The sequence below is a fragment of the Trachinotus anak genome, unplaced genomic scaffold, assembly GCF_046630095.1.
Source record: "Trachinotus anak isolate AG129_WGS33_773 ecotype Australia unplaced genomic scaffold, CSIRO_AGI_Tana_v1 ptg000032l, whole genome shotgun sequence".
NCBI lineage: Eukaryota > Metazoa > Chordata > Actinopteri > Carangiformes > Carangidae > Trachinotus > Trachinotus anak.
Window position 1 is genome coordinate 6,775,584 of NW_027273883.1, and position 21,447 is coordinate 6,797,030.

Here is a 21,447-nt window from a genome sequence, read left to right on the forward strand (position 1 = left end):
AACAATAATCCAATCCAGAGAAATAATTCAGTCATGAGATAAAACCAGTGATGCAGGGACTAGTTTTGTGGACATGGTTTGTGCTCACGCTGTGTTAACAACTCCCAGCCATCTTTCTACAGATTGAGGAAGTTGTAATCTACACAGATGGTGCAGAAAGAGAGGCACAGTAGCTGGCTTACATCCCAGAGACACCAGTAATTAACAGTTAACTCCCTGAACTCAAGCAGCCTTAGACACTGCTTGGTGGAGCAGGTTTAGTGGAAGATACTGGGAGAATACGGGTCATGATGGATGAGATCAGGCCTTGTTTTCTTCCCATCAGGTCATTTGTTACCATTTGTTCATTGTACAGAATGAAAACCCATCCACAGCACTGAAGAATGACAGTATACATAAAGGTTTTATCAGAGTTATTTATTCGTTCATATTCATGCTGCGTCAGCTCATCACTCAGGAAAGGTACATCTATCCAGGGGAATAGAGGTCAATTAAAATGGAATAAAGTAAAGGGTTTGTCTGTGGCTGCTACTTATGGTTAGAGGAGGAGCTGTTACATCGATGTTGCACTTCAGCTGTGCAAATTTTTTACACATTTGTGATCAGTGTAAACCTGGGGCTTTCGGGACCCCTGTGGATCTTTGGCCCCTGGGCAGCTGCCCATTTTGAATATCCAGAGAAATACAAGATTTACAATAATATAAATCCAAGAAAAGCAGTAGTTGTACTGTTCGACTAACTGATTAATCGACTGATAGTTAAAGCTAAGTTTGCATCACAAATAGATGATGAATTTTAAAGAAAAAACGTATTTTCAACCACATGCGGCATGAAGTTCAAAGCAACTGAAGACCGAAGTAAATAGGTCCCCCGCTCGTCTGACTGTTAAAATAAGGTGCTGCTGAACATACGAGGCTAAATATGGCTTAAAGACAACAAGCACCCAGCTGCTTTTCTCGTTCCCTCAGTGTTGCATCACCTCACCCCTCCATTACGACCTTTCCAAACCGATGAGCAACTGCTTTTTAAAGTTGGTTTTAGCTTTTGTGAGCGCCTGAAAGGAAGCAAGTCATGGTGAAAAAATCCCAGACTCAAAGAAAGCTGTTTTCCTCTCAACCAAGATCCTCTGACCATCGCAGGGTTATGACCCCAGTGCCCGGCACTATTTTACTGCTGTATGTATCAGTTTCTAAGAGCATAGGCAAAATGAAGGAATACACTGAGGTGATGTTCTCAGTATTTCTAATCGAAATGTATGGTTTTTGTGTCCTGAGGTAAGTTTACAAAATTACACATGGTGGGTATTTCTTTATTCCAGAGTTTGCCTGCAACCTGCTTTAAAAACTCTGATGAAAATGGACTTTAATCGAAAATGCATCAGAGATCAAACAAATGTGAATCAAGCAGACACAATGACATTTTCTCATAAGAATTTTATTGTTTCAGTGTATAACTTCTTTTTTTATTTACTGATTTATTTTTTTTATCTTGACAAGCAACATTCCCACATCTACACATGAAGTGAAAATGGCAGTTTTAGTTGTTAAAACACGTTGACACAAGTGGACCAACTGTGTGGGGGGAAGTGTGATTACCATTTCACTGGTTAGTTCATCTGTGCAGGAAAATGTGTTAGTGATGATGTAAACTGATGCAGACCCAAAAATGAATCACTCAGTAAGCAGTGCATACATTTCCTGAATGGCCTTAGAAAGCGATATCACTCTTCTAGCTTTTTCTCCTTCATTTTTTTAAAGATTAAAACTATTTGGACATTCTGTTTGCTTATAACACCAGAAAGCATGCAGTTATTCTGTATTAATGTATCAGTTTGTGTGTATGTCCCCTTCTCCATATCTCAAAATGTATCAAACTGAGTTTTGGTGCAAAAGAGATGAACAGTAAACGTGCGGAATGGCAGTGTTTGGCTGCCATCTAGTGTTCACCAAAAGTCAATAACTAGTCATCTGGAGAGAGAAGCAAGCGCGGCTGCTTATTCTTTATTTCTTTTTACAAACGCTAAAGATTTGTGACAAGGCTTCATCTCTTTGCCTTTGCTTTTGGTTTCCACTGGCTTCACCCTGGGAGGCACACCGGACAGGTTTTGTGGTACATTTGCCCACGGCAGTTTGATAATAGCATTTTGCCAAGCCCTTAAGTTTCTACAAAGACAATAAGACATTTGTGTGAAATTACACGTCAGTGGGAAACTTTCCACTGTAGACAAATTCATCTGAAAGGGACACTTTCATATAACACCTCTTTGTGAAATGGTAAAGCTGCATTTCTTTTTTTCTTTTTTTTTCTTTTTGTGCGTGCCAGAAATAAACATGGCACCATCATCTTCTCATATGTCACAGGAAGCCACGCTGTAGCCTCAAATGCCATGTTGATGTAGCAAGAGGTTTTCTCAGCTCTAAAACTTGTAAAAATGTTGAAGAGCAAATTAAAATCAGCAGCGAGCCTGCTGTGTTTATCCAATTTACACAGGTTGGTCAACACCAACATTTTCTAACCTTTTTGTAGCTGATTCATGTGATATGAGCAGTAAAATCGCTCCTAAAGTCACAGTCTGAGAATTTAAGATATAGCGGTGCCTCATTGCTTGCTCAGTCCAGTGCGAAACATTAAAACCATGACTGACACTATGCTTTTCAACTTTAAAGAATATATACTGCCTAATAACTCAAAACTCGGGGGACACTTCAAACATCCTCCAGTGACGAGCTAAACATTCATCCGAATTTGCATTTAAAACAGATGAGATTTCCCTTGGTGAGCAGTCGTGTGAAGATGTTGGGCTGTTTAACTGTGTGAACCTGCAGGAGCGACTGTGACTGTGACAGTTGTGACTCATTGGTTTTCACGACTGCTCTGAAGGTGACAGTTCAACAAGGTTTGGATGTGTTGTCAGTTTAGGTTTGACCTTTTCTGTTGGTTCGCTGATAAATTTGAGACAGAAGTGTCCTTAAAGTTCAGATATCTGTGACTCACTGCTGAGATAACAGATCTGCAATAGGTTTTTTTTTTCCCTGTGTTTCATTTTGGACTAAATGTTTTTCAGGCTGATTTTAATGAAATTCTGAGTAAAAATACAAACTACGTTGAATTTTTTTTTGGCAGTAAATCACTTCTAAATGAAACGCTGAACATCAGGACAAAATATTAGCTGTTGCAGCGCTGTTTTCCTCTGTAGTTTTGAGTAGAGTTACATCACAACAGCAAGAAAATTAGCAGTAAAATGTCTTGCTAGTATTTAAAAGTAAAGTAAATGTGTTCCAAATTTTCTTTTCTGTTGAATGTTTTGATTTATCATTAAAAACCTTTTATTTGTGCTACAGCTTCATAAACTTACGGAGTAAACACTTTCAAAAATGAGCTTTTAGACCCAAACCTGTCAAACCCTGACGCCAACACAGTGTCTGCAATGAAACGTGACAAAACCGATTCTCTTAAAAACATGTGACACGACATCTTGAGCTTGTTGTCAGTCATTTTGATAAGTTTGTAAGCATGCAAGTAGTAATTATACAAGGTAGGCCTATAATATACTCTACATGTGTTCAAAGATTATCTGTGCATACTTGTACACCTATATACAGTACAATTCTCTATCCCTCTGTACCGTTGAACCATGACCTGATGCATCCATCCTGTCCCTCGGTTCAGGATACAGTTCAGTCCTTCTCATCGTTTTTGCAGGAAGTCACTTCAGTATCCTTTCTGTGAAGATCCCCCTCCTCTCTGTGCTTCCATTTTTCCATAATGTGGAGAGGATGGCAGTAGGTGAGTGACAGTGAGAGGAGAGGTGGGCACGAAAGTGGATATGAGGTTCCTCAAGGAAGTCTCGAATTCTTCCTTGACCTGAAGTAAAAAAAAAAAACAAAAAAAACATAAAGCTGTCAGATAAAATGAATAAAGTAAGAAACAAGGTTGAGCTAGGACAAAAGTAACCCCCCCGTAACATATTAATGTTGGCAAAGGACAAACAATTACGCTTATAGTTGTAGACAACACAACTATCTATCCAAAATCTGTATATAAAAATATAAAATGTGAAAAATAAAATATAAAAAGAATGTGTTCACGGGATGTCAAAAACAACACAACATTGTCCCTTAGTCCAATATCTTAGTCCAAAACAAATATGAAATTGTACTAAATTCGAGTGGCCTATAGCAAGATTGCAAAGGGAAGAAGTGAAAATAGAAATCTATGCAAAGGTGAATGTTGCACGCTGCCTTAAGTTGAAGTTGGCTCAGGGAACCGCCTGAGCTGATGGTTATAAACCACCACAAGGGGTCGCAAACAAGGCTGGATTACCAAATGGGTGGACAACTGCCCAGGGCCCCAAAAGCCCCATGTTTACGGAATGTGTTTTCTGTCCAAATTTTTGGTCTCTAATGTCCCTAATCCAGGAATGATGGCTAGGTGGAACAGAGTATTTCCACCTGACATTTCCCTTTTTTTTTTTTTTTCAAATTGAACAGTCAAAAGAAGAAGAAAAAAATCACTGTGACTGAACTACTCATAGACATGTATCCTGTGAGGATACATGTCTAGAGTATATGATTTGTAAAATCAACAATAACGGGAAAAGATAAGAAGAAAATGAATCAAAAATGAGATCAAGTTTAGGGAGAATCCAGACCTACCAGTGCTATTCTGCCACTTGTACGCCACTTGCACAATTATCTTTACTTTCTGACGCTATAGCTAAATACTCCGCCCTGAAGGAAAAAGGTTTGTAGAAAGGAGAAAAGGACGAGAAAAACAGGCCGTTAAGATCATAGAATCACAGTCAGAAAAAAGATATTAGTTCAGTGTGGAAATAGGAAAACGTTTGTTACTCTGAAACGAGCGGACTGAAACAGATTGCGTCTCTGCTTTCCAAACAGTGCCGGGGAGGGAAAACAAGGGCAAGAGCGGAGGGTGGGTGTTACGTGCCATGCAGGGGCATAGTGTTTTTTTTTGTCGTTTTCCTCCTCCCTCTGTTTCCTGTCTTTCTCCCTCACCTAGTTTTCCCTCTAGGTGCTGATGGGTTGATTGGGTCACACCTGAGCAGACTGGAGGACGGCCTATTGGTCCCCAGGCTGTCCGAGTGGCCAATCATCTGCCGGGAGTTTATATAAAGGGGAGCCTGGATGAGGAGCTCCCTCTCTCATTTTCCCCTTATTGCCCTAGTAGACTGCCTGTGTTGTGCCGTATTGATTAGATTGTTACTTGAAGGTTTGTGTGGGGAGAAAGGATAGGTAAGTTGGGGTACCCTTTACATTTTCACCACCTAGTTTTGCTTTGTCTAGAAACACCAGGTTAGTGGTGGGTGCCACCCCTTGTTTTTGGATTGGGAAGTTCTTTAGATCAGATTAGACAGGTTTTCTTTTGTGTGTTTTGTTTCAGTAACAGTAGTTAGAGGTAGGCCTCATTTTGTTTTATTTGTTTTCATTCCTTTGGCACACCACCTTCGCCTTTCTCCCCCCCCACACTTGTTAACCTCTTGGTATTTTTGTGTTAAAATTTAAGTTGTATAATAAATCATCAAACTGCCATTTGGCTCTTTACAAATCCTTGATTTGTCCTGTTTACTGTCCCTGTCCACCCCTAGACTACACCAAAGGGACGTAACAGTGGGGAACCAGGACATTTGGACAGCCCAGCAGGATCTGGATATGAAGGGCTGGCGCTGGAGAGTGGCTAGCTGCGTGTGTGTTTATAGGTGTTACTCACGCGCTCTCTCTTAGAGCTTCTTCTCCTGCTGCTGAGATCTTCCTGTAGCAGTAAATCATCTCCACCACCAGCCAGAATTGCAGCCCGATGATGGAGACATACATCATCACTTCAGACAAGATGGATGCCAATCCCCTGGTGACTACAGACAGGGACATAAGGTAAGATATATTGTATGTGTGTGCTTATGGAAAGGGGGCTGGATCTCATTTGTACCATGAAAAGGATGAAGGCTGCCCAGGCTATATGTTTTTTAAACGATAATAATTCATGACCTCCTGCCCTAAATCACAATGTGTCATAATTCATCATTTCCTGAATGCTGCTGCAGATACAGTTAACCTACAGTATCTGATGTCCACAAGGGTTCAATGTTTTACAGTGAAAGCCCCACAGGTTAAAGGTTACTGCTCATCCTAGCCTTGCAGTAAAAAAACAAAACAAAAAAGCACCTATCAGTAGTTAAACTGCCTGCTTTAAGTAAAGACAAGGACCAAGCATTGAACCTTGAGGTTCACCTCTGTGCTAATTTAAGCACTTGTCACTTAAAGCACCCGCTATAAATAACATTAACTACACATATTTGCATGAATATGTTTCTGACCACTTAGTGCATCATAACAAACTATAAACACAACAAACATCATCACATTGCAAGTAAATGTGGCCAACTTGTGACCATCTGGTCCTTTTAATCTGGCTTTTTATCTGCTAAATGCTCCTCCATGCTCACCATCACGTTGTTAACTTTGCTCCCCTGCTGTTTGACGCTGGGTACAACAGCTTTAGAGCATGCTGCTGAAACAAAACACTAAAACTACTGTGGCGTGGAAAACCATAGATGCTGAAATTCCCCATGGAGCGAATGAGAACTTTAATGAATTCAAATGACGCTTTAAACCTGCATTATTTTTTGACCACTTGGGGGGAGACACACAGCTTTTAATTAAGGAAATATGAATATTATAGTGAATATTACATCAGTTACATTTTGTATGAGTAATAATATTCTGCACTTGAATCAAGGCCACTCTGACAAACACTGCAAGAATATTCCTGCGAGTTTTGCTCTTGGATGTTTATATATCTGTGGAAGAAAAACACCTCTCAACAACACTGCAGCTATATAAATAAGCTTGGGAAAATTTGAGGTCTGCTTGCATGGCTGTTTTCCCTTTTGTTTGCTCTCAGACTTTTAGAGAACAGTGTTTGACTAAAACACACAATGACACATTACATATTCACCTACTGTGTATATACTGTCCTTATCTATTAAAGTAAAACCCCGATCAGGTATTATTAAATGTCATCAGTCTGTGACACTGCACTCTTTAAGAGTTATTTTGTGATTCTGCAAACCGGCCACATCTGCTTATACTACATTTTAACTAAATGAGAAAATAAATATACAACAATATTTCTCCACAAAACACGAGATGTCTTGTGACTGCATTGTATTGTGGTCTTTAAGTTGATATGTCTGCAACAGCCAGAGCAGGAGACATATTGTTTTTGGGTCGTCCGTCCCATTCTCATAGACATGATATCTCAGTAATTCCCTTATGGAACTTCTTCAAATTTGGCACAAACATTCACTTGGACTCAAGGATGAACTGATTAGATTTTGTTGAGCAAAAGTCAAAGGTCAAGGTCACGGCGACCACACAAAACATGGTTTAGGCCTTGTGAATGCAATATCTCTGGAGCGCCTTGATGGAATTTCTTAAAATTTGGTACAACCATTCACTAGGACTCAAGGACGAACTGATTAGATTTTGGTGGTCAAAGTAAGTGTGACCCAACAACACCCTTCTTTTGCCATTACTCAAGACTTCACACAGCAATTATGACAAAATTTCACACAAATGGTTAATATTTTATATATATATGGATAAACAGGGAAGTAATCTGTAACAAGCCTGAATGGTTGAGGCATACAACCGTTAGGCGGTAATTCTAGTTCCTTGTCACTTTAATGAGACAGAAAACAACAGCTAATTTTGGTGTAATTTTAGCCCCTGTTATCAGAAGGACTGAGGAGACAGACAGTGGATGTATTTAGAAAATCAGTCAGTGAGTGGCTGTTTTCACAGACTGCTCACCGATGTATGCTATCGGAGGAGTAAACGACCACCTCCAGAGGTGGTTTCAACAACTGGATTTCAATCCGTCTTGAATGCCTCTTTGATATACTTACACTTAGCTTTTTTTTAAAGCTGATCAAGACATATGAAGTGACTCAGTGTAAATGAGGTCAAGGTTTGTGGTGTGAGAGTGCTGTAGACAACTGAAGGGGAAAAACACCATACTGTACTGGCCTTTTCAGCACAAACTGTACTGCATATTAACTGTGCAAGCTGCTGGTTGCCGTCCATGTTTGTTTTGTTATTAGACCACTCAACAAATGAGGTTCTTACAGTTTGCCAAAATGCCAGTTGTTGTTGACTAGTTGTTCAGTATGTTCTCTAATGAATTTACTCAATTGTAAGTTTTATACTCCTACCCGACTGCTGGTGGTCTGTTTTGTCCAGAGTCTGTAGGTTTTACTTAGTCTTCAGCTTAAGTTTGCTCTTTAGCACACTCTCAACTGTAATAATAAGTTTAATAAATGTGAACCCTGGTCTCCTGCTTTCCAAATATCCCAGTGTGACATCATGTTGTCCCAAACCATAAAAATGGACCTAGAAATGTAAATCGATTGTGATTTTTTTTTTTTTTTTTTTTTTTACTCTTTCCTGCTCAAACATGAAGTACAACAACCTTCCCCTTTGCTCTTACGTCGTGGCACCACGTTAATGGTGATGTTCTTGGAAGTGTTGGCTTGAAACTCATAGTTGGAGTACAAGAGGATGCGGTTGAATATGCACTTGTAGATTCCCGTGTCGTTGTAGGTGACATTGAGGATGTAGATGGAGCCGTCCTGTAGGTCATTGGTGTTTTTGCTGCCTTTCCAGTCCAGGCGGTCGTAGAAACGTGGGTCAATGATGTTGCCCGATTGATCCTCATAAGTGTATAACTGGAGGAGAATTACACAATTGGATTTCTCTCAACAGAAGCAAAGCAAAATAGACTGTGAACATTCAGCAGAGTGATCTGACAGTATTCAGATGTAACGGTATTCAGGCTTGAGAAACTGTGCTGGTGTTGGTGCATGTTATAAACCATTTGCTACATATCATGTAAGCTTTGCATTACATCACCTTTGACCTCTTCCACATCAGCACCATAGGACTGTTACAGAATAGCTGTGGTCAAGGTTTCAATCCCTGTCACTTTGCTCCTGTGCTCATTCACACCAAGCGGCAACTTCTGGGGCTGTAAACTGAAGCAAAGTGCCAAAAACTGCAGTTCCTTGAATAGCCTATTGACGCTGGCTCCAAAAGTGAGTCAATCCCCACAGACTCTCAGGTTTAAATGCCTAATTTATGCCTTCTGGATTAACCAGGAGTTGGGCGGATTCAGGCACTGCCAAGAAGGCAACAGCGGGCAGCCCACTCTGAGCTTCAAAACTGCTCTTCAGAAACCTATAGGTGATGACCCTCTTTTTTTTTACAAGCTGTGATTCACACATATAATGCATCTTTCCACCTGGATTGGAACTAATTCATAATTTTTGGCTTGTATTCGTTAATAAAAAGAAACTGCAACAGAAAGCTACTGTTTTCTTTTCGATGCTGGTAGGTGCAAAACAGACTGAATATTCATACCCTGAGTTTCAAGTTTGCTTTTCAGTTTTCCTGTCATACTCGAGGACAGACGGCTGGTCGCCACTGCAGCTTTTTGCTGTTATTGATCGAGCTGCAGTTACAGCCTCACTTCTGCACTTCCTGGTGAGTTAGTGGATACAAATTCTAAATGACAGCTGGGGGCTAATGGGATCTCTCCTGCTATAGGTATTGTATATACCATAATGGCCTCTTTGCTTTGCCTGGTGAGGACTCCTTAGGTAAGCAAAAGGAAAAAACCTTGTCATGAAAAATGCAAGACTGTGTGCTCTCTCATGGTAAATGCATTGCAGCCACTTCCCGGAATAGAAGATGAAGATGGATGTTTGGGGCTTTTATTGCTTTATCTTAACATCTGATAACTAAGCTGTTTCTAAGCTTTGTGATGAGCTACGTTAACCAGCTGTTAACTGGCTGTAGATTCATATTTACAGTAGAGTTTAACTTGTAGAGCTCTCTACAAGAAGGCAAATAAGCATATTTCCCAAAATATCAAACTATTCCTTTCATGCATTACTAGGTAGTGCTTTTCCAAAGTTTTCCTTGTCATATATCCGGTTGCTACTTACATGGGAAAACTCTTTGTCAGACGAAGCCTTGAAATACCAGTCAACGTAGGCTATAGCCGGCACCTCGCCCCTCATCTTACAGGAGATGCAGCCCAGTTTGAAGCCTTCATTGACCACAGCCTCTGTGTCTGAGTCCACCTCCACGCAGGCTCCATGGCACAAAGATGCTACAGAGGGTGAAGACCACACAGTTAGAAACCTTTTTTTTTTTTTTGTTGCTCTGTCTATTTGCAGGCCACAGGGTTCAGAGGTAAGAGCCGTGGGTGGCCATCATCCTCTTTCTCATGTACCCGTGACGCAAGGGGAAGGTTTAAACAGGGGCAGAGCTCGGGTGTATTTCACTATCTCAGTACCTGCAGGCACAACTGTCTAAACAGTACTTTACAAAACAATGTTAGCTACTGTAAGTTGTGTATTTTTGCGTGCTTGTCTCCAATGCTCTTTGCATGCGTTTTTTGTTTTTTTTTCCTCATATCGGGCATATTTATTCTTGCATTTTTTTTTTATTTCCACTCACCATTTCAGGTCATAGATTATGTGAATTTGATAAAATTGGTTTTCAGTTTCGTGGTAATTTACATTTCAGGTGTTTTCAGTCTGTGAAGCTGAGGGGAAATAAAGAGGTTGCAGTGAGCGACACTATTTTTCTTACATTCTGTCATTTGGTATCTGAACTAAATTCATATATAGAAGCGTGAGTCTATATATGCCATCATCATCATGACACATTCTTCTCATCGGCCAGGAGTTACACACCTGTACCTCCAAATGTTTCTCTCTCACACTGCACCTTGCAGTTTCCACTGAGGCCTCAGCATCGCTCTCAACCAATGATCGAGTGCTATTCTCAACTTTGACCTCTGGGGAAGCTTTTGTTTCAAATTGTAAGATGGAGGGGGAGGGAGATGAGGGAGAGGACAGGAAACACAGTACAACGCTGATCAGATGAACTCTAGAAATCATTATAAGTTTGGTTCGCACATTGTCCATATGTACAAATATAGAGCAACAAAGCTCTATTTTTATATTTTTTTTATTTTTTACTCCTTGGGATACGAATATTTCAGTGCCATTACGAGACATTTAAAAAAAAAAAATTACACAAACAGAAATGCCACCACACTGCAGAGAAACGTATAAGGGGAGGAATGAAGGAGGAGGGAAGAAAGAGAAAGTTAGCACGCGCTTCAGTAGTAGCCATTTCTACAAAAGCAGGGGGAGATGGGGAAGCAGGAGAGGAGAAGCCTGATGCACTGCAGAGAGAGAAAGAGGGAGAGAGGAGAAAAAGGGAAAGAGGAGAAGATAAAGTTAAGAACATAATGTAAGACTTCACAGGCCCAAAAATATAAACCCAAACGTAATGTAACTGGCTCCACTGCTGCCATATTTTATCATAGGAGATGGACCTGTGCATTTAAAACCAAACACAGACCTGAACCGCCCAGATGGACCCGAGATCAACTGACCCGAACGGTTGGGTTAAAATCAATATTAAAATTGTTGACGTGATAGTAGGAACTGTCAACTTGTTTATAACCTGTCTTCATGGCTGGGTGCATGTGTTTCGTGCCCCATCAGACTTTGTTGTAGCATGGTCGTGTTTCTAGATCTCTGTAATTATTTTCATGAGTACAGTGTTATGATAAAGCATTGGCGAAAAATAATGGCAGTGATTAAAATTGAATTTTCCTTTAAAGAACATTTACACAGACCTGAAACCCAACACAGTAAGTCAAGAAAGGAAAATTTAAAACAGAGTTCGGTTAAGGCCGGGGTCTTGGATTTTCGGGTTTTCTGGGCAGTGGGTCTGCTGAGGACCTCTAGACTATAACAAACAGACCTGAGGCAAACAGCATTTGCAAATACTTTATCTGAATTTCTCATAGAACAGTTGCACGTATTCACAGAAAACAATGCAGTGAAAAATGAAAAATGATTACATTATTTTATATTTTTCAGTTTAATCTCTGCTCTTATTAGCTCTCTTGTCGGTTGATTGTTTGAGTTAATTATACGCTGCTGTAAGATGCACCAGCTGTCACTGCTGCTGCTAATCCTCGGCTGCCAATAGAGGTCAATGAAAGTCATTCATCACTCAATACCCCTGTGAAATCACACAGGAAAGCATTTTAAAAATCAACCAAGAGACTTTTTTTTTGCAGACACAACCAACTTTCATCTTAAACATTGACATTAACATGCAAATATATTTTGACTCAAGTCTGTGAGGGATTTTAGGATATCAGCTTCTACTGTGTAGAAAAGATAGAAAGGCAAAGAGAGACAGAGAGGCAAAGAGACACCAGACAGACACAGGAGCAAGGCATCCCATGCAGAAGCACACAGAAGGGTTTGAGACAGCTGGCACATTGAGTGCTCAGAGAAAAGGAGGTGAGACCTGGAACACAGACAGAGGAGACACATTACAACGACAACAAAACACATGTTTGACAGACAGCATGTGAGAAATTTAAGATGTCTGCGGAAGAAGAGAGCACTTTAGTTGCAGTACAGAAAGCAGAAAGACAGATGAAAACCCAGCAGGAACAGCAGCACACACAGACAGCATGAGGCGGTAATCCTGAGGGAGGTTGGTGACGCAGGGAGAGGCGAGATTGTGCAAGGTGAGCAGGGATGCTGCTGAGTGTCCGAAGCTGAGACAGCAAGTTAAGACGACAGTGAAAAGACAGAGCGAGAGAGAGAGAGAGAGAGAGAGAAACATGCAAGCAGACACAAAAGGAACTGCACATCCAAGGTGCAGACTAAACAGAGTCAGAGCCATCAAACTGCCTCAGTAACAATTCTCACTCACAGCAGCAGGACACATACACACCGAGCATCAAAAATACAAATCCATTGCGTAATCTGTGGACTGAGGTTCAGGATTATGCAACGGGTATTCCAGAAATTGCAGATTAGGAGTTTTTTTTTCCTGACAGGGGGCTGGCTGGTTAATCCCTTATATCAGTTTCTGCATACCCATGAGGTCTACAAAGCAAAAAAAAAAACAAAAAACTGACCGATAGCTTTAACACCACAAAAGACCATCCACCTACTGACGTTAGCTATCTTAGCATGTTGCTGGGAGCTAAAGGAGACAAAAGGATCAAGGTAATTTGCTAAACTGGCCATAAGAGAGAGAGGGAGGAAAGAAAGTTGGATAAGCAACAGCGAAAAAGATGAGGGAGGACAACATCTGTTTCCATGGCAAGGTTACTACTGACATGAACACACATACACACACATACTGTAGGCATAGCCTACATAACCTAGGGAAATGCCAAGCATCCATGACATTTCCCTTGACACCAGGCAAGCAAGAGACTTTCCACTGGAGCAAGTAGACCATTGAAACACTGCTCTGTGAGGTTTACACCACAAAGCTGTCACATTGTCGTGGCTGGTAGGGTGATGGCGCACTGGTTTATCAAGATAGAACAAGCCTGGGGAGGCCCAGACTGTTTTTTATCTTTACATCATCCACTAAAACAGCTGCTCAATTGCTTCAAGAGCATACGATCCATTTTGTGGAGTCCAAAAAGCAAAGGGCAGGAAGGAAAACTGCCTCTTGAAGTAAAAACAAAAAAATTAAAAGGACTTCTTATGAGCTCTCAAGACAAGTTGCAAAACTGTGATGTTTTGTAATCAAACCAAACGGTAACTGTTGCGACATTTAATCACCTCTCTTCATTCACTTCTAAAACTTAGCTTACTTAGCCAACTAGCTTACTTTGGTTTACTTAGCTAGCTTACATCTGCTTTTATTACAGCAGTGGCAGAGGTTGTGTTTTCCACTTGTTTTTTGTGTTGCCGTACAGAAATCTTGAAAACTTGTTTTCTAATGAACTTTGGAGGAAATTTAAATCCTGAACCAAAAAACAAATGATTCAATGTTTGGTGCAGACACAGCATATATGTACAGTATATACATTCATTTCTTCCAAAACAGAGCATAGCACACTATATTGAAATGAATAGAAAACAATCTAGCATATGTATCCCCTGATTCTCTGTCGCTGCTGTAGGTCTGTTTTAATGCAGATTGAGATCTCTTTGTCTGCTGTCTGGTTTCATGTTGATCTCTTTTCATTCTTCTCTGTCGCAAGCTCTGTTCTCTGCTAGTTGTGCACAAAGGCTCTTGGTAGTGCATGCTCAATGACATTTTGTTCCTCAAAATAGATCCAAATCTGTTTTGAAGGATGAAACACAAGAAGTGCATTCATTCTTTTCTCAAGAATTCCTCGGCTCAGAAGCCCATTCAACTTGTCTGTGCCACTCAGAGCCTTATTTGTCTCGTAATATTACATGTAGTCTCCATAAATCTTTCTCTGGACAGACATTTTGACTTGTGAAAGCAGACGAACTTAGGTTTAGGTTTTCCAGTTCCAGGACTTTCACTATTCACTCTCCTTTTAGCTCTGTTTTTGGTCTCCACCAACTCCTGAGGGAAACATCTGGCTCTTTAGCTGCTAAATGCTCTATTATGTTCACTAGTGCAGCTTTAAGCCTTGAATTTGTTGTATTGAAAACCAACATATTGGCCTGATCTGAAATGTATCTATTTTTTCCCGTAACTGGCTCAAAACATTTTGTAGATTTAATGCTTAAGTTTTCACTTTATCAGCCAGCGGCCATTTTTGTCAAAACAGCTGACGCATTATTTAAAAACAGACACAAACACGTTGAAATCAATTCTTCCATCTGTTTCCACACAAAGAAAATGATCTGTCCAGATCCTGATTCATGAGGTGTGTTTGTCCTTGTCTGCCCTTGTGTGGCATTGGCGCGCACACACACACACACACACACACACACACACACACACACACACACATTTTCCAGGAACATTACCTCAGTGAAGTAAGTGTATGAGTGGAGTGAAGAAGTACATCACTGGTGCTGATAAAGCATCGTAGCAATGCCAGCACTTATGAGCTTCATGTCTCTCCTCTTATTGGTCTGCTTGTCTCCAGGACATCAGCTCCCTCTGCTCCTTTTTTTTCCATCTTTCTTGAGCGATCATTAAAGATCTAATTTTGCTTTTGCTGTTGTTCCTTCAGTGTTTCTTCAAATTCTCTGCTGCAGTATTGTGTGCATTGTTGAGTGGTGACAGTTTAAAGTGGTATTAAGGCAGGAATCTTCTAATTGTGCATTTTACAGTATTTTGAGCACTACGAGAAATGTTTACCAACTTATATACTGGGATTTTATTATTGATGTAAAAATCTTTTATTACTTTAGTTGACAACAGTATGGGTCAACATCTAAACAGGTCTGTGTTCATATAACATGTAGTTTTTTATTATTTTCAGAGGGAAGAAACAAAGCATTTTTCTGCTTTCAGCTCCTATAGGGCAATATTTCTAAATTCTTACTTACAGCCTTGTTTTTGCTTTTGCAATTTCACACTGATCATAAGAGCGAATGAAAGTGCAGAGTAGCACATTTATTTAGGGCAGAGCAAAAATACTGGAGCAAAAATAATGGTGTTAAGAATAATTACTGACAAACTGATGAATTTCCAGCTCCACAGATACAAATTGAGTTGTGTGGAAGGTCATTTCGTCCTTCAAAGCTCCTGTCGCTCTTCTGACTCCCACCCCCCTCCAGCTGCTGCAGGGCACCCTGGGATTTACAGACCTCACACAGCTGGATGAGCAGGGGCTCAGGTGTGTGTGTGCGTGTGTGTGAGCGTGCGCGTGTGCATGCATATTTACATGTCATGTGTGTGACACAAGTGAGCAGGACACATGCAGCCTGCAATTAGGTCGCAGCGCAGTATCTCGCTCCAGATTTGTGGGTTAGAAAAGCAAAAAAAAAAAAAAAAAAAAATGAAAGAATGAAAATTAAACTCCCGTCAGAATTAGATTCACGCACCTTTGAGTCTGTCTGAAGCTGCAGATGGGGCACAAGTGAACGACTGTTCGAAAATCACACTCATGTTTTTGTTCAGATTGCAGGGTCACTCAGATGGAGAGCATCAATCAAGAGCTCCTTGTTTACGCCTGCTGCTTGTGTGGAGCGATAAATATTGATCCAGACATCCTATACTCTGTATGCAGCCGTGCAGCAGGATCCTACAGCCTTATTTTATCTGCGGTAACGAGCACATTCAGCTGGGGTGGCTTTAGTTGTCACTCAACTTTTATGGGGAAAAAAAAACCGACTGAATGGTGAAGAAGCTGCAAAAAAACTTAAAACAAACAAAATGCCATCACAAAATACACCCTTCATTATAAAGTGTTTTCTAGTTTAATACTTTGGTAAAACTACAAATGTATCACAATTCAGAATACCAAATCACTAAAGCACAAGTGCAGACCATATATCAGACTTAATTGTCTTTTAATAAAAGTGCTGCAGTGCGTCACTTGAACATCTATAATCGATTTACGTATCCATCCCGGCATCTTACAATTAAGAGCCTCTCCGTAACATAATTTCCAACCCATCTGCAGACTAAATGGCTCTAGGGTGCGACTGCAGACACAAAGAGTCTCTTTTCCTGCATGCATTAGTTAAAGTTACCAACAGATGCATTAGGTTCTATGAGCCTGTGTCCTGGAGCACAAGGACACACGACTCTGTCAGCTGACTGTTTAGTTTCTGTCACTTTTATAGACAACGCGAGCAGAATTTATTGACTTTATTGTCATCATTGGTTGAGTGTTGTTTGCAGGGATTTTTCTATTGCTATTCTTTAAAAATGAAAAACATTTCTTTTTTGTAATTCAAGCATCTTCAGCGCTGCTGTGCAGGAAAGAGTCTGCGCTCTTTTCACAATATAGTCTGTCCCAGATGAACCTGGCTGCAGCTCAGCTTCGATCTGGTGAAAGGTGTTCTTTTCTTTTCAGGGGAGACAGACAGTTGCCATTTGCACTGATATCTGTGGATCACTGTTGATGAGCTGAATAGAGGAGAGGAGCTGAACAGTTTTTCATTTCCAGTTTTATGTTTTTGTTTTTTTTGGCATTTTGACTTCACTACACGGAAATTACAGGATGAGCTACAGGTAATACATGTGTGCTCTATGTATTTTGGGGCGAGCTGTCCCTTTATTTCTCCTATTTCTTCTTTTTCTGATTACATTTGGCCCCTGCAACTGTCGCCAAACTTCATCTAGATGGAGCTTAGTGTGACGGAGCATGGGGGGAGCTTGTGATCATCAAAAAAAAATCATCCTAGTTAATATCTAACTATTCTAATATATGGATTTCCCTTCCTTTTAGACCCACTGCCTTCCAGAAACGTCTTTAATTCCGTCCCGTGTTTATTGTTTTATTAGGACGTGTGATTGCGCATTTCAAAATAAAAAGCTGCGATGCTGCTATTTTTATCAGCCTCAATCTGTTCTTTTTCCTCGTCTTTTGGGAGATTCCATCCAATTTCCTGCCTCGCCTTATATCCTCATCCTCACTGCGTCCAGCTCCAGATGTGCTCACTCACTTCAGACCTTAACTAACCCGCCGGCCCTTCAACCAAACTGTCTACTTCTGTCAATCGAGGTTGTATAACCTTCTTAATTTTTTATTTTTTTTGCCAAGCTTCACTAGTCAGTTCCTGGCTAAACTTTCTGCAGCTCTGCCTGCTGTCGTTACAACCTCATATCTTCAATGAAGTGCCTTTTCATTTGGAGGAATAAGAACATTACTTTGACTTTTGATTCTTTTTGAGATTAAGAAGGTCTGTTGACTTTTGCATGTATGTGTGGTTACCAGTATTGTCAGTGACAGAGTGAGACAAAGAGCAGCTGGCTGGCAGAGATAAGTGCTCAGTAAATCTCTCTTTTAATGCACCGCCTCATTTTTGTGCTCGATTTCAAATCTCAGTGCTTAAAATAAGATTATCTATGACGACAACATGCCATCAAAAAAAACTTTTTCAAAGAACAAAGTTAAAAAAAAAAATAAAAGCATTTAAAGGAAATAAACTTTTTATGTTTCTATGGTTATAGCCCATTTACCAACATTTACATCTACTCCAGTCATTCTTAAGACATGCCAACTGATTTATATTTAGTTATGTTTTCAAATAAACCAAGAGGCCATTAATAAAAAGACACTGGCTGTGACAGTAAATTTCTTAAGATGGTATTATCTGACCTGAATGAAAACCACCAGCTGCAGCATGATGAGGAAAAGGAGGTGTACACACATATGAATAGCATCAAACTGAAAAAAAGTGCCTTAAAGTTGAAGAATAACTCATCATGTTGAAATCACTACATTAGCTGACTTGATTTTTCAAGCAAAGGTTTGAAACATTCTTTGGTTCCAGTTCCTCCAATGTGAGGATTTGTTGATTCTCTCTGTTTTATGTCATATACCTGTGGGATTTAATGATGTCACAGTAACCTTTAGGAAGTTGTGATTACTCCATTGAATGATCAAGAAAAACATTGGCATATTAATTGATAATGAAAATAATCATTTGATGCAGCCCTGAACTGCAAACCGGCAACATCAGTTCGACGCTGTGCCTCAATGTGACACACAGCAATCTGTGAATAATCTACATTGTTCTAGACCTTTCACTACACAACGGCTGCTGTGTGTCTGTGTGTGAGTGTGTGTGTGTGTGTGTGTGTGTGTGTGTGTGAGAGTGTGCGCCGTCCATTTTAACGGCCCCACATGGCCTTATCTCATTATTCTGAAAAAGGAAAAAAAAATCCCTGGGCTTTTAGCAAGCAATCCAGCACCACAAACACTCACTCATACATCTGTATCTGAACACACACCAACACTCACACACACACACACACACACACACAAACACACATCCCTCCATAAACACACTCACAAACTCGAGAAAAAACCCAAAACATTGCCTGCAGTCTGAGCAGCGGTAGAGAGGGCAACGTCAGACAATAGGAAACATCTCAGCAGTAACACACAGCACAGACAGTGAATGGGAAATTGGATGGTGGCTCATATGCATGCCAAGGTGTTGCCATCACAGCATCGCCGTGGCAACACAACCACTGCCCACTCACCTTGAAGCGCCAGAAGGGCCAGAGGTAGAAGCAGCAGCAGCTCTTGTACTGCAGACATCCTGACAGGAGAAAGAAGACTGGTGGCAGCTCTCAGCGGCGTCAAAACACACCCCCCACACACACACATGCACACACACACACTGCAGAATGGGAGACACACAAACAGACAAGGCAGATCTACAGCAGCTGTTCCAGTGGTGATGAGCACAAAGACACCAAAGACGTCCTGACTACGATGAAAAGTCTGGGAGGTGAGAGGAGGAGACTCTTTCCTGTTGCTGTTGGGACTCTGGGTGTGGTCCACTTGGGTGTCTTCTTCTTCTCCTCCTTTTTCTTTTCAGCCGACACAAGGGCTGGAAGAAGGGGTGGGTGGGTCCTCTTGTTGATCCGGTCTTCTTAAGCACCTGAAAAACCTGACAACAACAGTGTGGAAGTTGCGCTGCCTTCGCTCTTCACATCCCAGGATCTAAATCCCTCTATTTAGCCGGAGAGTGTGTCCAACCTCGGAGTGTGTTAACATATAGAGTTACCAGAGGGAGGAATCAGTCAGAGTTTCAGGTTTCATCCTCTTGTCACTCCAAAGGGGCCTTTGTTAAACTATTTATACTCTGGGGCACACCCTTAGGCCTCCACAAAGAGACCTTGTGTACTGAATAATGCCAGTATCCCAGTATCGCAGATTGGTCAGTAAATGGCACTGTCAGTGATCAACAATAAAAGCTACTGGAAGACTGATATCTTAGGCTGATCTGATAGGGGACGATGCTGTGGTGTCCAGTGGAATTTGTGCCGGAGATGGAAGACGTGGCGTGTGTGACAGACTCGTGCAATGGAGCCGGGGTGATTGTGCTGTTCAAAAGTCTGTTAAGATGTCAAAGTGTTGCATGCATGGATGCCTTCAACAGGAAACAGTTAGCAGCCCTCACTGACTTTTCCCTCATATGCGACTGCAGCTATGACCTGAGCAAAAAGGCGGCTCTGTGCTTGATGGAGCCCCAGTGCGAGTGAAATGGCAAATGGAAGAAGTGTGAAGTATTCTCTCGCTTGATTCCACCTCTCTTTGGCTTTGGAGGAAATTACAATTATCACCTTGTTATTCTTATTGCCTCAAATCTTTGTTATTGCGTTCTTTCTTCAGTCCAAATTGCAGACTCACAACTACATATCTCTTTAGATAAAGCTCTGGTCAGTGATCTAGGGCAGAGCCTGGTTGCTTCTTACTTATTCAAGTTAAAAACCATCCGCTGTTTGAGCACATCATTTAACCATATGGTTTGTTTAGCTGCTGTCTGCGCTCGGTGCTCGAAGGCTTGACTGCAGCAGCACAGGTGGCCCTGCTGCTCGGATGGGTCTGGCATGCACTGGACAGTTAAAGGGGGCTTTATTTACACCGCCGCCCGCCTTCCGTGCGTCTTTGGAGGCTAAAAAAAAAGTGCGCTGTTCTTATGTTTATTCTGATGAATTACGAATCGGGTGTGACTGCGTTTGATCATACGAGAAACTACAATTAACTGTCTGGTCTTGAATCAGCGAATTTTAAAGAAAAAAAAAATGCGTGAAGTCTTGTCTGTCCTTTTTTTTTTTTTTTTTTAAATTCCCATAAACGCAGCACAGCTGAGCGCAGCCTCTCTGCGTCCTTATAGCCTACCTGTCAACTCTTTTCTCAAAATCCCCGTTATAACCAAAAAACGATGCGCTTCCTTCCCTCACTGATATCCTCCACACGTCTCGTCCTATTGATGGGTCATAGGTGGACGGCTTGCATCCCGCGGTCCATCACGCAGTCAGATGTTGGAAGTCCCTCTGCTGTCTCACCGGGGACCATCGGATCAGAGCACGACACAGAAAATGAAATAAATTTTTTTTTAAATCTCCTTTTTCTCCTTATCGTCTTCAAGAAGAGACCTGCGGAGGAAAATGTCTTTTGGAAACCCGCATTCCTCCTGACCGACGCGTCAAAATGGAAAAAAAAAAACAAAGCGAGTGTGGACACACAAACACAAAAAAAATCAGTAACCTCCAGAAATTACATGGTGTGTCAGTGGAAGGATGCCGCGCTAATCAGTCTTTGGGATGGGTGAAGGCTGGGGGAGGGAGGTGCATGCAGGAGGAGGAGGAGGAGGAGGAGGGAGGGTGTGATGCATTGCAGCAGAGGGATGGAGAAAGACGAGGAGGAGGGAGAGGTATAAGAGCCGTTGTTATGGCAACAGTGATTTTTATGTGATGTTTTCATCCCTTCCAGAAACCCCCACGTGTTGGCAAAGAGAACAGTCAGGTCTTAAGCCGGAAAGTAAGTCTGCAAATGTTGCTGAAAACTAGATCATATATTCTAATATTACATGGATGATGACTTCAAAGCAGGGATGTTAAAATCTTATTTATAGTTACATACATTAAATCCGAGAAAATAACATTTAGAAAGTCAGACACTTGC

At 41.1% G+C, this 21,447-nt stretch overlaps 1 protein-coding gene across 2 annotated transcripts; it reads right to left on the bottom strand.

Annotated features, from left to right (window-relative positions):
- Nucleotides 1-2,190: 2,190 nt before the first annotated feature.
- On the bottom strand, nucleotides 2,191-21,083 carry scn1ba (sodium channel, voltage-gated, type I, beta a). Of its 2 annotated transcripts, XM_071469593.1 has the most exons (6): nucleotides 19,014-19,340; nucleotides 10,022-10,188; nucleotides 8,506-8,743; nucleotides 5,728-5,869; nucleotides 4,656-4,730; nucleotides 2,943-3,864 (listed from the first exon to the last, which is right to left on the bottom strand). In XM_071469593.1, the coding sequence occupies exons 1-5, from the start codon at nucleotides 19,138-19,140 to the stop codon at nucleotides 4,661-4,663; spliced, it is 744 nt and encodes a 247-aa protein (XP_071325694.1). In that variant the 5' UTR covers nucleotides 19,141-19,340; the 3' UTR covers nucleotides 2,943-3,864; nucleotides 4,656-4,660. The 2 variants fall into 2 exon arrangements, with proteins under 2 accessions (XP_071325693.1, XP_071325694.1); XM_071469592.1 differs by lacking the exon at nucleotides 4,656-4,730 and having other exon boundaries at nucleotides 2,191-3,864; nucleotides 19,014-21,083.
- Nucleotides 21,084-21,447: the final 364 nt, after the last annotated feature.